An 18,119-nucleotide genomic window follows, 5' to 3' on the forward strand; every position below is an offset into this window, starting at 1 on the left:
GAAATTTACTACAGGGTCAAGGTCAGCTGAAATCCAACGTGAAATTTGTAGGTCTGAATTCAACACCCAAAAAGATGTCATTTATTCATGTCACTCCAGAGAGCGATTTCCCAATCCAGAATCTACCTTATGGAATATTTTCAACCGAAGATAATGTATGTTAAAAACTTATTTTAATTAGAAATCTATCGCCCTGCAGTCGCCTATTCTGCTTCATAATTTTGGAGGTGTGTCCTTGAAAGCCAATCGATTGCTTAAGTGTGTTTAGAGTTGATGAACAGGGCATCCCCTTTTAGCTCACCTGGCATGCCATGTAAGCTGTTGCCACCACTTCTTCGTCATTACTTTTCTTTAAAATCTCAGAAACCACTCCGTGGATTATTACCTAACTGGGTAACCAGCATCTTTAGGGTATTTACTAACAAAATTACATTGATTATAGGAGAGTTCTTTGTTTTTGTGATGTCATCACTTACCTGTGATTTGGTTTTGGTTGGGTGAAAAAATGCATTGAATGGCATGGGGCATCAACTTTAAATCATCATAATTTAATTTTTTTTTGTAAGATAATTGAAAAATTCTTTTGGTTCCCCACACCAAGGATCTTTATAGTAGACAGGACTGAATCTCACACTTTCTTGCGTGGCCAGATTTAATCATACTCGTCACTTATATTTTCAAGTGTCTTGTAATTGTTGGTTAATATTCTCTATACACAGGGATAAAGCTCGGATGGTTTTCAGCAAAATTTCTTATGTACTTCGATCAGTACCTCACTGAAAGAAATATGTCAACTAGAAGTAAAAATTTGGGACCGCAAGGGAAGAATTTGAAATTCAAATTAGCATTGAAGCCTTCACTTACAGGATGTTACCATTTTGAAGTACATAAGTCAATTTTGGGGATCATGAGGGAGGAGTTAATTTTGCTCTACATCTACTACACCAATCCTTCAATAGTCAAAATTGTGTCAAATAAAAGCTTTGATATCACAAAAGAAGGGAAGGCTACAACTATAAAACTCCTTATATACACCCTCAGACCATTTCTGATGAAATTGAAACAAATTTTATGGTGACTGATCAGGTTTGGAAGAAGGGGTTTGAATTTTAAATGAATACAAAAAGTGCCCTTGAAGGCAGGGTTACACAGTCAGGAATCAAAACCAAGGCATATAAAAACATTGATATCACAAAAGTAGGGAGAGCGACAGCTATAAAACTCCTTATATACACCCTCGGATCATTTCTGATCAATTTTAAACAAATTTTATGGTGATTGATTGGGTTTGGAAGAAGGAAAAATTTGAAGTTTAAATGAGGAGGAAAGACCACCCTCGAATGTGTTGACCATGTTGAAAAATTTTATAAGAGACTAAGTCCTCAAATTGAGATATTGATCAAAACAAAACATTAAAATTGTCTGGAGGCAACTTGAGGTGGGATATTTTAATTTTTTTTTTTCAAACTAAATGGGTCAGAATACTTACATTTATTGTGATGAAATGTTGAAGCGATCAAAATCTTTGGCCATTAACAGGGCACGCTCAATATCAACCAAATGCATCATGGGTGTACTCTCTGTTAATCTCCCCACGCAACATATTTATTAACATATTATGTATAAGTGCTTGAGATTCCAATCCTTCTATATTTAACTCCTTGCCTACACTGCCAATAAAACTTTTTTTGTCTAGCAATAACACTAATGCCAATGAATTTATATAAAAATAGCATCATATCGTGAGTATCGAAGGCCGCTGTGACATACCCTAAAAATACAGTGATTTTGGTACATACAGTGAATCGTATCCTCCTTAAGGTTTACAAATAAATGTTATTTCAAATTTATTTTCAAGTAAATGACTTAAAAATTCCCATACAAAATATGAGTTATTTTATCTAAATGAAACATTTTACAGAACCAAAATTGGATATGAAAGAACAAAGTTATACAGTTCTGAAAATTGGGATTCTAATCACGTAACTGTCGATTGTTTATTTAGTTGTTTATTTGCCAACCAATTTAACGCATTATATTAAGCAAATTAATGAATATGACATCACTAATGAGATTTGTGAAGTCTCCTATATAGATAAAAATGTAAAACATGGCCACTGCTGTTGGGGTCAATCACCACTTTCTGCATATTTATCAAAGAAATTTAGAGATATTGGAAAATAAGCTAAACAAAAGTCTCCATTGGGTAAAAGCTGTCGGACAACTCCTTGTTAGGGTTATTGATCTTGAAAGATGAAATATGGTTTTGGTCAATACCTATAAACTACTATATAGTATAGATAGAAACAAAATTTAAATTGAAGAATGGTCAAATGATCCTTATGATAAGCTCAACAAAAGTCTCCATTGGGTTAAAGTTAATGGAGAACTCCTTCCTTGAGTTATTGCCCTTGAAATGTGAAAAATTATAACTTGTGCAGTTTTTATTTAATATCATGAAAATTATAATAGATGGAAAAAAAACTTTCCTTTGTGAGCTGAGACGCCTATTTTTTTAGCTATGGAACCATATATAGCTCTGAAGGTCTTTTTTTTTCTTTTGTTTATGTGGACCATAGATCTGCCAAAAAAAAGATCATAAGAGCTACGGATCTGCAGCTAGGCTGCTTGTGGGCTGTTGCTCTTTTAACTAGCACATTAGAAATCTGGCTCCCCCTGTCATTCTAGTACAGAGCATGGTCTATTTGATTGATCAAGAATTCTTATCCTCAAATACGTAAAATACAATGTATCTGATGTCTACAGGGTAAAACCACAATAAATATTTTACATGGAATCCTGTGGTTTTTTTTTTTTTTTTTTCATAATATTGTTACATACATGTAGGACTTCAAAATAAAAAAGAAATAACAAAAATGATAAGGCTAACTTAAATACATGTAATATTTTGTTGTTTTGTTTCTATTTAATGTGGGTTACTGAGTCCACCTTAATTTGTTGTGAGCATTGATCAGACCAGATTTTTTCCTTTTTATTGTGGAATATCACATTTCTCATGTTTCTGAAACAGAATTTACCATTCTCTTTCAATGTTTATCAGTTGTGTGACCGTCAGTCTCATGTCCATCCCTAGGTGGTTTCTAGATGATTAGAAGATACAATGTATGAAAGGATGATTTTTTAATGAAACTCCTTAAAGTTCATGTATAGTTATTGAGTATCACACAGCTTTAATAAACACAAGGAAAACATTGTTTCATATATCAACATAAATTTCTTGCAAATACTGTGATGGTACTATAATTCTGAATACCAATTTTGTGGATTAGGGAAAAAACACAAGTTTGTGGATCCTTGAATTCATTGTTTTTGAGATTTTCAGTATACACATCAAAGGAAATCTCCTTTTGTTGGGAACAAAATTTTGTTGTTTGGTCTTCCCATAAAAAACCATGAAAATTGGTACCCCATGAACAATAGTACTTTCTCAGTAATAAGTTCTTTTATTAATTTTTTTTTTATTTTAGCCAAGGCACAGAATAGGTGTTGCTATTGGAGACCAGATCTTAGACTTAACAGTTGTTAAGACTCTATTCAATGGACCTGTGCTACAGAGTCAACAGGATGTTTTTGATCAGGTGATTACTATTACTGTGAAAGTATTAATTTTCTCAGTAATAATTTTCTCTATTTTCACAGTGGACATAAAAGTGTGAAAAATATCATGTGATGATGTGTAAAATTGAATTTTAACACTATAAACCACTTATAATTTTCTGAAACTGCAAGTATGTTTATGTGTAAGGTTTCTATCTTCAACTTGTTTAAACTCATCATCATCATCATTTTGTAAATCCATATTAGATGCTCGGCGTAAGAGTTCTTTTCCATTAATGATTATGTAGATTCTGTGCAAATTCAAGGATTTATTATATAGTATTAAATATTTTCCTATTCAAATCAATAGAAAACAAAGCATGCAATATATCCCGGTATTTGCGCACAAACTTTCATTCATATCTGGAAAATGCGGAGACGTTCCGAATATGTTTTTATTGCACTGTATTCATCTGCTAAAACGGGATATTGACAGGTTGTTATAAAAACAGCAATGACCTCTTTAGCTGGCTATATGGGTCAACATATTTCCGTGTTTGGTGACAGTTATTGTGATTCCATTTTGAGCTCACCTGGCCAAAAAACTTGGTATGAATGTTCCTTGGGGTATCCTGCATAGAACTGATGTGGGGATTTTTGATTCGTTGAAAAACATGGCCGCCATTACTAAAAATAGAATATAGGGGTCGGACAGTAGTTTTTCACATATATCTCCAAAACCGTTAGATTTAACTAAATTCTGACATTGGGTAAAAGTGTTCAGCATGATAAGACCTATCTATGGTCAAATTTTGGTTTTAAATTGTTGAGTAATGTTAGAGATATTGCCCTTTTTCAACAATTTTTGCTATTTTTAATGTTATTTCTTTCAAAAATCTTCTCCTCTGACATTATTGGATCAATGGGGATCAAACTTGGTACGAATGTTCCTTGGTGTATCCTGCATAGAACAGATATAGGGATTTTTGATCCGTCAAAAAACATGGCAGCCGTTACTAAAAATAGAACGTACGGTGTAGCGGTCAGACAGTAGTTTTTCATATATATCTCCAAAACCGTTAGGTTTAGCCAAATTCTTTCAATAGCTGAAATAATCCTTATTATTAGGACTACAAAAGTCTTCTGGGGTAAAAGTTGTCAGATGAGGTCTCACTAACCACTTCTAAAGTTTCTATTACTTTACATATTAAACAAGTAATTTTCGATGTTTCACTGTGAATTCCGAGGACTAATGACACCTGAAAGTTGCATACCATTCCGAAGCTTGGAAAAGAAGGCTTTCAAAATCATTATTCTAATGGTACAATGACCGTAGAAGTTCTTCACAAAATTTACTAGAATAAAAAATACTGAAAATCAACAGTGTATTTTTGGTACTACATAGGGAAGTGGCCATTTGACCCAGAGGTGGTTAGTGAGACCTGACTCCTTGTAAGAGTTATTGCCCTTGAAAGGGGAAAAATGACAGTTTTCAGTCTATATTTTGAAAACAGTGATAGATTAAAAGAAACTTTCAATTGTTGAAAATGAACCTTATGATAAGCCATACCAAAGACTTCTTGAGTCAAAATTGTTGGACAACTTCTTGTTAAATTTATTGCCTTTGAAAGGCAAAATTCAACCAGGTGGGCAATTCAGGCTTCTGGGAGCTTCTTGTTCTTTCAAATAATACAAACAAAAAATGCATTCCTTTCAATTTTACTACAATTTATCAAACATTCATAAATTCATATTGCACTGGTTCATATATTTATTATGCATCATATTTGAACTAGTGCAATAAAACACATACAACGTTTTATATAATAAAAGGGTTATTGCATGAATACTGTCCCTCGCAGGCTCGTGCAATATAATAATCTGATCGGGACAATATTCATGCAATAACTCTATAATATTACATGGTTGTTTTCTGGGTTTTTTTATTATTGAAATTAGCTAGCAAATACTTAGTGTCACATCTTTCACAAATTGAAAATGATATATGTAACTAAGATGGAATTAGCAGATACTTATTACTTTATAGTGTCACACCTTTCACATGGTCTACTGTGGTATGAATTAATAATTGTTTCTTTCTTTACCAAAGACTACATTGAATGGGTTTATGGGACTTGGTAGATCTGCCTGGAGTGAAGCAAGAGCCACATTACAGAGAATATTATCGGCTGATGAACCATTACTAAAGGACAATGCTGAGCTTAGATCCAGGTACATGTAGGAACAATTTTGGACAATTTGACTCTTGATCTATGGAATGTTTGAATGTCTATTTGTTTGTCTTGCCCATGCTTTATGTTTCTGTATGAATTAAGGAGATAGATGTAGGGTAAGGGACACAACTCTTACAAATCATTGGAACGTTTGTATTCACTTTTTTACATCAATCTCATGTAAGCATCTAAGTAACATGGACTGATTTCATGCTGATTCAAAGGAGAGCTTGAAAGGCTTTATTGAAATTGAATATGATACAAACATATCACTGATTTCAAGAGTAATGTCCCTTAACCTATGTCTACCTCCTTAAGTCAAATTTTATGAAAGTTGAAACTATGTTATACCAGGCCTTAAACATTTTATATGTCTGCTTCAAAGGCGGGGCATATAATGTTACCCAATGCTGTGTATGCACAGACTACACCTACTTGATATTTCAATGCAAGCTTGACAAAAGTGTGCAATATTATATGATTAGATTTGATTTCAGGATTTATCAGTTTCCCAATTTTCAAACAAATTTAGATGTGAACAATTTGTGCCTGTGTCATGTATGAGATTTAATCATTTTTGTAGAGCATTTGTTAGCCAGAACAAAGCCACTATGCACCTGCCTGCTCAAATAGGTTAGTTAAACATGTTTAAAGACCTTCATATTTTTATTAAAGAACATCTTTTTAAACAATTATTTGAGTGGTATTTATTTAAGAGGTGAGTTTGGCAGCATCTGTACATTACCATATCAATTTATTGATTTTTCGACACAAATGTGCATGTGTAATATTGGTTAAAAAATGGCATGTGTAAAGTACTTCATTGCTTGTTTTTTTCAACTGAAATTAAGGAAACTTCTGATATGCAAAGAGATTTCCAAATCTCGAAGTCAGCAAAAAGATAACTTGGACAAAAACAACAAGCAAAATATGAATATGAAAAACTTAAGAATGAAGACTGTAGAAGTGAATTCATGATTTTGATATGTCTTAAAATGAATGACTTTCTTTGTTAAATTCTTGGTTCTCAGGCCACTTTCTGAGAAAGCACTTTGGCCATTCTTTGTTAAATTCTTGGTTCCCAGGCCACTTTCTGAGAAAGGACTCAGGCCATTCTTAGTTAAATTCTTGGTTCTCAGGCCACTTTCTGATAAAGGACTTGGGCCATTCTGTGTTAAATTCTTGGTTCTTAGGCCTCCTTCTGTGAAAATGATGTTTTCTCTTCTCTTGTAGGTGATTACACAGATTTTTATTCATCAAAGAATCATGCCTACAATGTTGGTGTCATGTTCAGAGGACCAGAAAACGCCCTGATGCCTAACTGGTAATATAGCTAAAATCTTATGTCAAAATGTTCCTAATAATTTACTATGTTACCTGTCAAACACACCTTGAGACACAGGATGTTTGATCACAATGTACAGGTTGTTTTGCAACACAGGATGAAAAATATGATTATCTATAAATGCTTCCTCAGTAATGAGTGTTTTAAATTGTTTCTCCACTCAAGATGATGAAATTGAGATTTTCAACATGCAAGCTTTAGCAAGCATTTTAAAATCCTAATTTTATCGTAGAGAGCAGGAAAATTATTTTAAACAAGAATAGGCTAAAGGACAATTTCGAACATCATGACAAATAGAAAGAGTCAATATTCATTCTTTAATAAAATAGTTTAGTTTGAAAATGCATTTAGGGGCTTTTCAAAGTTGTTGTACATGTACCGGTAGGAGCAAAGTTTGGTCAAACCTGTTTTAACTGACCTACCAAGGGAGAGCAAAATCGTGGTCGTATAAAATAGGTGGTCTTTATATACAGGAATGGGTTAATATTAAATAAAATGAACTTGATCTTTCAAGACAGGTTATTGGTGAATACAGGTGGTTAATAATACATGTACAGGTTTGACTGTATGTATCTCCTCTTTGTAATTTTTACTATGAAAACATTCATTCATTTGTAGGACACATTTACCAGTAGGATACCATGGAAGGGCGTCATCAGTGGTTGTATCTGGTACACCTATCAGGAGACCAAATGGACAGATGAGACCTGATGAGAGTAAGTCTTTCTTATTGTTAAAATTCTGTTGCAAAGGTGAAGTAGCAAAGAAGATTTTTTTATTGTTTAGAAACTAATTTTATAAGAAAAGAGTAAGTTTTCTTTTCGTAAAAAATCTGTTGCAAAGATGAAGTAGCAATGTAAATTTTTTTATAGTTTAGAAATTGATTTTATAAGAAAAAGCATGATGAAAGCTATGCTGTAAAAAATGAATCATTAGAATTTGTAAATGTCTTACATGAAACTAAGAAATTTGAATTTTACAAAGCAGTCATTTAATTACCTGACTTGAGGAGGTAGACCTAGGATAATGGACATAACTCTTGAAATCAAGGATGTGTTTGTATCATAATCAATTTTATCAAAGCCTATCAAGCTTTCATTTGAAAAAGAATGAAAAACCTCCAAGTTACTTAGATGCTTACATGACATTGATGTAAAATGTTGAAAACAAACGTTTCAGTGATTTGTAGGAGTTGTATTCCTTACCCTAGGTCTACCTCCTTAAGACCAAGTATGGTGATCAGATATAGCTTAATGATTACATCAATACAATGAAACATGACATTATATGTCAATTTTCATTGTTATTGATACAATACTGTGAAAGTACTGTTGTTCATGGTGTACTAGTTTTCGTGGATTTTGTTAGTAGGCCAAACCACAAAATTTGGTTCTAATGAAAAGGAAAATATCATTGATGTGTTTACTGAAAACATCAAAACCACGAATTCAAGAATCCACGAACTTGTGTTTCTTCCCTAATCCACGAAAATTGATATCCACGAATTAAAGTACTTTTACAGTATACACAGCCAAATGAGCAACACATGAGAATCATTTGGTTTGCAACATGATTATCATGTTCATCGAGCATGATTCAGAGACCATTCACTTAAAGTATAAGTCTTAGTAAGCTTCAGGGAAAAATTTTTAATTTCGAGAGGTGCATGTCAAATACTCACAGATCTGAAATACATTGATACTAAAAGTGGTGACTTATTCTAGAAATGTGCCAGAATTATTTGCCGTAGAACTATTCTTTGCAAGAGATTTATTAATTTCAATGCAATTATAAATCATTTTACCAGAAAAATTCAGGAATTCTTGGCTTCAAATCAAATGAATCAAATAGGTGAAAGTGTTTTTTTTTTCTTTTTTTAAACCACATGCCATTCTTTGCCTGGTACTTACAGGTACTGATACATTTAGTAGCAGTCATAAAGATTTGAGGTGTTACATACATACTAAAATTCACTTTTATTTTCTAATTCAGAAACAGTTACTGGTACACACCATATACTGTGAAAGTACTTTAATTTGTGGATACCAGGGAAGAAACACAAAATTGTGGATGCTAGAATTCATGGTTTTGAAGTTTTCAGTATACACTTCAGTGGAAATCTACTATTTGTTGGGAACCAAATTTCGTGTTTTGACCTACCCATGATAACCATGAAAATTGGTACCCACGAACAATAGTATTTTCACAGTAACTGATCTGAGTTTGACAATTTTCAAGAGTAATTATCCTTGATTTGGTTGATTTATAAGGGAAATGAATGAAAGGTTTTCTTCAAAACACCAATCTGTATACAGATAGGACTAAAGGCACGAAAAGATATGAAGGCCGAAAAAGTGGGGCCTGTTACTTAAAACTGTATTGATAATGGATTTATTACAGAGCAGCCACCTGTATTCTCCAAATGTAAGCTGTTGGATATAGAACTTGAGATGGCATTCTTTACTGGGCCACAAACAAATCCTGGTGAACCGGTTCCTATAGACAAGGCAGAAGATTATATCTTTGGAATGGTCCTCATGAATGATTGGAGTGGTAGGTAGTGGGAGTTGATGCAGCCTTAAAGAAGATGAAGTCAAATTGCTTTAAAACAAATGTTGCTTTTCTTTTAATTGGGTAGTTAAGAGGTTGTAGGTTATTCAGTGCTAAAACATTTACATTCCAAAATAGCTCTACTGAGCATGTTTTCTTATGATTGTTTTGCCATTTCTATGCAGCCTGAAATACATTATAGAACTCTTACTGCTCCACAGGTCAAAGGTTAAATCTGTATAGTTAACTGTTATGAGGACTTTATGCCACCTTAGACCAGGTCAAAATATTTATTGTCATCTACATTTATGAAAAAAACATCTTTGCATTAAGAAAATTGTCATTATGGTAAAATGTCTGCATGATGCTATTATACTATACACATATTGCCTGCAGTAGAGGGTGAGATGCCGAAGTAACACACGAGTTAGATGTATCACCAGAGATATAGTCGAGGATGATGTATTTTCTAACTTGTTACTTTGTCTATCACCCTCTACTGCAGGTAAGATATTTTGTCAATACATCACACTTTCATGAACATGTGTATAATATTTAAAAAACTCTATCATAACTGCTGCAGTACTTCAGATATTGTGAATATCAAACTGGAATGAAATTTACAAGTATTTTAACCATTGAATAATTCAACATTAGCAAAAAAACAAACATGAACACTTCCACTATTTATGTTTCTAATTAAAGTCATTTTAAATGAAAATGAAATAGATGCAGACAAGGAAAGACATTTCCGGTCAATAGGGAGATGTATTGTGATGAGAGTGGTATTGTAACTACCAATTATTTTTATGGATGGAACTAGCAAGGAATAGACCAAAATAAGACATATTGCTTATCCAATAGAACTTTGTGTTTTTAGAATGAAGTATAATATGTGTATAAATAAATGTATATAACATTTTAAGGGCCAGTCATAGGCTGACTCTGGGTATGGGAAATTTCCCAATGTTCATTGAAAGCCTATATTCTGTCTTCGGCTCTTTTTTTTCATTCAAAATTCCACAAACATTCCCCCCTCCACAAAAAAAATCTCAACACCTGTACACTTACCTACAAAATTTCTGAATTATGTATACTGTATTTTCCAGCCAGAGACATACAAAAGTGGGAGTATGTACCATTAGGGCCATTCCTTGGTAAGAACTTTGGTACTACAATTTCACCATGGATTGTTACAATGGATGCCCTGAAACCTTTTGTAGTACAGAATACAACACAGGATCCCAAACCTCTTCCATACCTCTGTCATGAAGATCCTTACAGTTTTGATATACAGCTTGAGGTAGCATTAAACTGTAAGTACTAGGTACTTGATGGATGCAGTTTATTTTATGGTAAAAGGATTGTGTTTAGTTGTGCTGTGACAGGTGTGTGCCATCCCTAATATTTTGAAATCTTGCTTTGAGAAAAAGTAAAATGAAGGTGAAGAGCAAGGCACAAATTTTTTTTAGTATTACTTTACCTGTACCAAATCTGGGCCATTACAATGATTTCCAATTTTCCAGTTTTGACATTTGTAACAGGGACATTTTTTAGACTATTCATTTTGACTACTGCCAAGACTTTATCAGTTTATAAATTTTGTTATTACCCTTCAATAACATAGGAAAGGATGTGTATAAACACTCTGCATACATTTGACTGGGCAAATTATTAAGAATTGTTCTCAATGTTCTCTGTCTGGCAAACTGTTCCCCAGTTGTTACTTGAAATCTTGGACATCCCTTGCCAGCATGCTTATTTTTAGCAAGTACTGTTTTAACACAGAATGGAAAGCACAAACATTGGTCGTCCATTGTTAGGGAAAGAAAATGACTACAGTTTGGCCCTCATTCTTCCTACATTATGTACATTGTGTAATATTGTATTGTAATTTTATTTCGCATTTGCTTTGATGGATTTTCATGAAAATTACCTCCTGCATGCTCTTCTGAGGTTTTTGCTATAGTTTAAAGATCAAGGTCTTATATTCTTAAACTAAATTTGTGAAATAAAAATAATATATGTTGTAAAGTGGCGCAAATTAAACGTAAATAAGAATAATGAATTAGTGAACAATAGCCATGTTTAAAAGGTAAAAAGGAACTACATACAAATAAATCATGAATAAAACTTAAAAATAGTGTGAAAGATTGGCCTTAAGCACCGCTTTTGTTCTTTTTTTGCCAAACCATTATCTTCAAAGTTATTGTTATAACTGGTCCCCTGTTGTAGGTGATGGTTTAAGTAAACCAGCCACAGTATGTAGAAGTAATTTCAAGGTGAGTTCTTTCTAGTTATACCAGGAGTCACATTTACTGTGAAGGTACATATTTTTTGTGGGTATTAATTTTAATGGAGATTTTAATTGTATGAATCCTTTAAATATTATGCAATAAGCTCTCATTTCCTTAAGAATTTATATTCTTGGTTTGTCCTTACTTCAAAAACCACAGGGAAAAAGTGATAGTCCTTCCACTGTATTAGTAACTTCTTTCTTTCATGTAATACAGGACTTCATTCTACTGGAATATTCATTGAATATTCATACTCCCGAGTAATACAGGACTTCATTCTAAATGAATATTTATTGAATATTCATACTCCGGAGTAATACAGGACTTCATTCTACATTAATATTTATTGAATATTCATACTTCCAAGTAATACAGGACTTCATTCTACATGAATATTCATTGAATATTCATGCTTCCAAGTAATACTGGACTTCATCCTACTTGAGTATTCATACTATTTAGTAGTTCTTAAGTTAATTTTACTGTATATTAATAATCATTCAAAATAGTTGTGTTAATTTGGTTCATTATCTATTATTAGTTCTCTGTCAATGAATATTCATGTAGAATAAAGTCCTGTATTACTCAGGAGTATGAATATTCAACAAATAAAAAACTCAAATTTGAAATATATTGGGTATTGTAAATTTTTCAGTACATGTACTGGACAATGAAACAACAGTTAGCTCACCACACAGTATCAGGGTGTAATATCAACCCAGGAGATTTGATGGCTTCAGGGACAATAAGCGGAGAGGTATGTTAGAACTGGAATTTCATAATATCTGAAAGGTTGAAAGACATTTTAACTCAATTTAGATGGGAGATTTCTTGTCCACAAATTGGTTTGTACAGTCTTTTTTGGGATTAATATGACCAAAGGCATCAACCATTTTTATACTGAGGTGGAGGGGGGAGGGGTTCTGGGATTTTTTTTTTCAAATAATTTCAAATTTGAGCTTTTTATATTTTTTTTTACTCAGCCATAGACAGATAAAAATATTATGATTGAATATTCCCCCATTACTTAAAAATGTAGATTTTCAAATAAAAAAATTAACTTTGCCTGCTGCAAAAAAAAATTAAGTATTTTTGTGCCTGAGTGAGAAAACAAATTCTTACTCAAAAGAAAATCCTTAAATCCTTTGACCCCCATATTTCCTCAACTGAAATTTCAAATCATTCAGATTGCTTGAAATTGGATATTTGAGAAATAACTCAAGATTTGAGGAAAATCTCAACTTGAGATTTTTTCATGAAATGGGCCCAGAGCATCTACATAGTAGGACCTGAAGTACGGTCCCTATTAGTCCAAGAATATTGTATTTGTTATGTAGCTTTGAAAGGTTGAGCTTTATGGTTGATATTACCGGTACATGAATTTTCATGAAATATTACAAATATTATGATTGATATGTTACAGACAGAAGACTCATTTGGTAGCCTTTTAGAGTTGTGTTGGAAGGGAACAAAACCCATAGATCTGGGCAATGGTGTGGTTCGAAAGTTCCTTCAAGATGGGGATGAAGTCATTATGACTGGTGAGTATTATAAAGCAGTGTTTAAGATTTGAAATTAACCATTTTGATAGTTGACTTTAGCTATTTATAGCAATTTTGAATATTTAGCTAAAACCACTTTTAACACAAATTTAGACTGGCTTCTGGGTGATTTGAGTAACTTTCCATTAAATTACACCCTACATTTATATAAAAATGCATACCACTGAACACTTGCATGAATGTGACATTTTTTAACAAAAAAATTGTGGGTGTTTCTAGAAAAGCAGAGGACCCTTACCCTACCGGTGCACCTGGTCTATGCTCCCAGTTTTAAGTTGAGTATGGGTCGCTCATTTACTTTTGTTTCTTTGTAGGTGATAATTAGGTTATTTCATGTTCTTTGTTTTACATGTCTTTTTGATTACCACTCGAATCTTGGTTCCCTTAATTATTCCTTGATATTTTCTGAAATGTTTTTGTTTGAATACTCAAGAAAGATACTCTGGAAAAGAGCAATAAATGAATGAGTACATTTCTAAAATTAGAAAATATACCATTATGTTATTCTCTTAGCAACTATTTAACGTAAGGAGGTAGACCTAGGGTAAGGGACATAACTCTCGCAATCAGTGATATGTTAGTATCATATTCAATTTTACCAAAGCCTATCAAGCTTTCATTTGAAACAGTCAAAGTTACTTTCATGCTTACATGAGATTGATGTAAAATGCTGAATACAAACATTCCAATGATTTGTTAGAGTTGTGTCCCCTACCCTAGGCCTACATCCTTAATGCAGAGAAATAAATGAATATCATACATTGGAGAAAGGATATGGCAGTGTTTCGTAAAATATCTTTTTTTATGGGTTGTTGCTACTCAGTCAAACTTTTTATCTTTATGTCTTTTATTTTTAGGTCATTGTGAGAAAGCTGGATGTAGGATAGGGTTTGGTACATGTACCGGGAAAGTACTACCTGCTTTAGAAATGTCATAACATTCAGTCCATATCAGATGGCAGCATTTCAGTAGGATGGATATTGGTAGAGGCACGAAGGCTAGAGGGATTCTTATGATGTTACTGAACTTTTATTAGGATGATCTGAATAATACTCTTTTGTCAATGAAAAGCTAAATTGTTAAAGTATTAGATGATGTTTACATTCCATTTCAATATGCCAACTTTTTTTATTTGCTTTTTTATGTATCAGGATTTTTTCTTTTATAACAATTCAGAACTTTCCAAGATGTATGGAACCATAATATAAATTGTTCAATGAAATGAAAGATAGAAAAAAGAAAATGACTTATTAAAAAGATACTCACTAAAGTTTATCAACCTAAGGTTTCTGGATTATACATACATGTACCAGTATTGTCATTTAAGGGGGGTTAGTTAACATAAAAATTCCATTTCAAAGCACATTGTTTTATTGCAACTATTCATTCAATATAATTTCTGTGATTATGAATTGTCAGGAAAAAATCTTAAAGATGCATGTCAAATACCCTGACGGTAAACTCCTCTCTTTTCAAACTCTATGTATCACTGAATATTTACAGACATTTTTTATTAGAATGTTGGAATATGGAGGTTTTTGACAGAGTTATCTGCCCTGAAATATTTATTTGCCGTGCATTTCAGTGAATTCGATAACAACATTTGTCAAAGTGGAAGGTTATTTCACACCATATGATGTTTCAGGGAATGTGTTTTAGTATATTGTAATATAAAAGTCCCTGGATGTTTTATCCACTGCCTGATTCTTACAGAGACTTCCACTTTCTTTACAATCATGTTTTATATATACCAAACAAAAAATCAGAATCATTTGTTAGTTGAGTAAATGTTTTAAATGTCGACATAATAGTGATATGAATCTCATTTTGAAGTACTGTTAATTGAATGCATATGTTCAGTGAATGGGTCTCATAGTGATATCAATATATCTTTAATAAATTAAAACAAATATATTTTATTGATAGCTTTATTGTTTTGTTTTGTTTTTTGTTTTTTGGGGTTTTTTGGTTTTTTTTTTTTTTTTTGGCCAGTGTCATCAGCAGGAATAGCACAAGAATTGTGTGATACTAGCATTCTGTTGCATAGACAGTACAACTTTCTTGAATAGGACTATTCAGTCCATCCTAATTGTCCCTATACATTGAGTGAACATTGTTATATGCTGTTAGGCAATATTGGTCATACCGGGAAAGAGTTGAATGAATATCTTGTATATTTTGCAAAATATGGTAACCCCAGGATGCTAGTACAAGTGACAAAGAATGACGTCATCTGATGATGATTGTTTTTTTTTTTAAACGACCTTGAATACCAATATAGGTCTCATATGGTCGATGTTCGCAGGTTAATAGAACAAACTAGGGTTGGTAGTGGAGCCCAGCCTTCGGAATACCTGACTTTAACAGTCAGAGTACTATCTCTTCGAGGCTGGTCTACTCAAAATCCCACGTGGGTAAGGGAGTGTTTCCCCACTCTGTTTTAGATGGAGTAATCGATTGAGGCAAGATTCTATCAGAAATCAAAAGAATGAAATCCAGGGACAAAGACCAAAGAACATAAAATAATCAAATTTTAAATACGTACAAAGGAACAAAATGTCATATTCATTGATTTACATATCATTTAGTGTCAAATTGGTTGGCAAATAAACAAGTAAATAAACGATTGACAATTTCATGATTAGAATCCCAATTTTCAAAACTTTATAACTTTGTTATTTTATATCCAATTTTGATTTTGTAAAATGTTTCATTTAGATAAAATAATTCATATTATGTATGTGAAATTATAACTTATAACTGAAATAATAAATTTGTAGTGATATTTATATGTAAACCTCTATTTTTGTATAAAATTATTATTAAAATCTTGTGTGCATATAGTCTAATTACTGAATATTTATTTAAAAATTCCATGGATAAAAATAATTTTATTTGCAATTTTCGGAACCAAAAGAATTTGTCAATTATCTTTAAAAATGAAAAAGTTGTGATGATTTAAAGTTGATACCCTATGCCACTCAATGGATTTTTGCCAACCAAAACCAAATCACAGGTAAGTGATGACATTACGAAGAACTCTCCTATAAAATCCAGGAGCATGGACCAGGTGCACCAGAAGAGTAAGCGTCCTCTACTTTTCCAGAAACCGAGTTGCTCATAAAAAGTCATGTCCGTGGTATAGACGAAAGGGGAAAGGAAAACGATGACGCGTTGCACAAATCAGTTCGGATGGTGCAAATGGATACACCATAACGATCCACGAGTTCATAACTTATATAGTGATGACTTCATTCTTGTAACTACAATACCCTCTTCCAGAAACCTAATTGTAAGAAGTCTAGCGCGTTTGTCGTTTAGTTTGATAAATAGTTTTCTTTTACCATCGATCTCTATTTGTAGGTCAAAATATGAGGATGACTTCACAGTGTCTGTAGTCTCCTTTATCTCGAATTCTTTGGAGAAGATGCGCTGCATAAAATCCGTATAATGATAATACGTCATTGAAAGCGGAAACTGAGGCAAAAGGATCTGGCTAAACGATGTTCCTTACGTTTGATCAGATCATCAATATAGTCAGCCTCATAAGAGTGAAGGAATAAGTTAGCCAGTAAAGAAGCACAATTTGTTCCCATCGGAATGCCGACCGTTTATTAAAAACGCGTCCACCACACTGGACAAATATATTGTCGTTAACAAATTCCAGCATTTTGAAAACATCATCTTCGGTACATTTGGAAGATGATTTGAAATCGTTTTTTCTTACAAAGTATGAAGAATCTCTACCAAGTACTACCTATCTCTATCTTGGTATGCCGTCTGTTTTGGATTAACAACGATGTATATGAATATGTATATCCGATGTTTGAGTCGGGATTTCAACTGAGTACAGATAATATATTTAATAAAGACTAGAAAAATCATAGGTTTTAATGCTATTGCTTTCTGATAATTATTTATCTTGAATTGGGGGTTTTCAGGAGGTCTTTTGAATTGTTCTAGATCCAAAATTACGTATACGAAAGACGTCACTTGTTTGCGATATACCGTTTAGTTATTTACCGATGTTGCTAACTACATGTAATTGAAAAATATAACCCAATCACACCAGCGAAAATAATGTGATTCGCCAAAAATCACTCTAAGTATATAATTTATCTTTGATCTGACAAGATTGTGGTTCTCTTTAACACTGTCCCTAATTTCGCAGAGAAACCAATAACGTAAAATTTCATAAAAGATCATTACCCAATTTTATCGTGAAACGAATTATATAAAATCAGGGATGAATCCATCAATTTTTGAAAAGGGGGAAGTTTCCAGAATATTCTTCGTTCATATTTGTCTCAAAATTACCACCCAAAAACTCCAGCAAAAAAGGGGATTCCGATCCACCGATCCCTTGGATCCGCCACTGTAGGTTACAGACCACCAATTCAAGCAATGAGCATTTGGAACGTACGCAAAAATAGTCCTACCCAGAAATTACCCCCTGTTCCTCATAGTGCTGTGAAAAAAGTTCTCATTTTATTTTAAAAATTTCAACAGTTTCTGAAAGGAAAAACATTTCTGTACATTATATAGGTTCATTTTGCTTCTTGTCACGTGAAGC

At 32.8% G+C, this 18,119-nt stretch overlaps 1 protein-coding gene across 1 annotated transcript; it reads left to right on the plus strand.

Annotated features, from left to right (window-relative positions):
* Nucleotides 1-9: 9 nt before the first annotated feature.
* LOC148597125 (fumarylacetoacetase-like) lies at nucleotides 10-15,477 on the plus strand. Its single transcript, XM_088563553.1, has 12 exons — nucleotides 10-155; nucleotides 3,489-3,599; nucleotides 5,669-5,790; nucleotides 6,376-6,425; nucleotides 7,026-7,116; nucleotides 7,756-7,853; nucleotides 9,538-9,690; nucleotides 10,797-11,003; nucleotides 11,923-11,969; nucleotides 12,640-12,741; nucleotides 13,408-13,525; nucleotides 14,404-15,477. The coding sequence occupies exons 1-12, from the start codon at nucleotides 75-77 to the stop codon at nucleotides 14,481-14,483; spliced, it is 1,260 nt and encodes a 419-aa protein (XP_088419679.1). The 5' UTR covers nucleotides 10-74; the 3' UTR covers nucleotides 14,484-15,477.
* Nucleotides 15,478-18,119: the final 2,642 nt, after the last annotated feature.

This window comes from Perna viridis, chromosome 15 (genome assembly GCF_037379345.1).
Source record: "Perna viridis isolate PV_CMFRI_1.1 ecotype Kerala chromosome 15, ASM3737934v1, whole genome shotgun sequence".
NCBI lineage: Eukaryota > Metazoa > Mollusca > Bivalvia > Mytilida > Mytilidae > Perna > Perna viridis.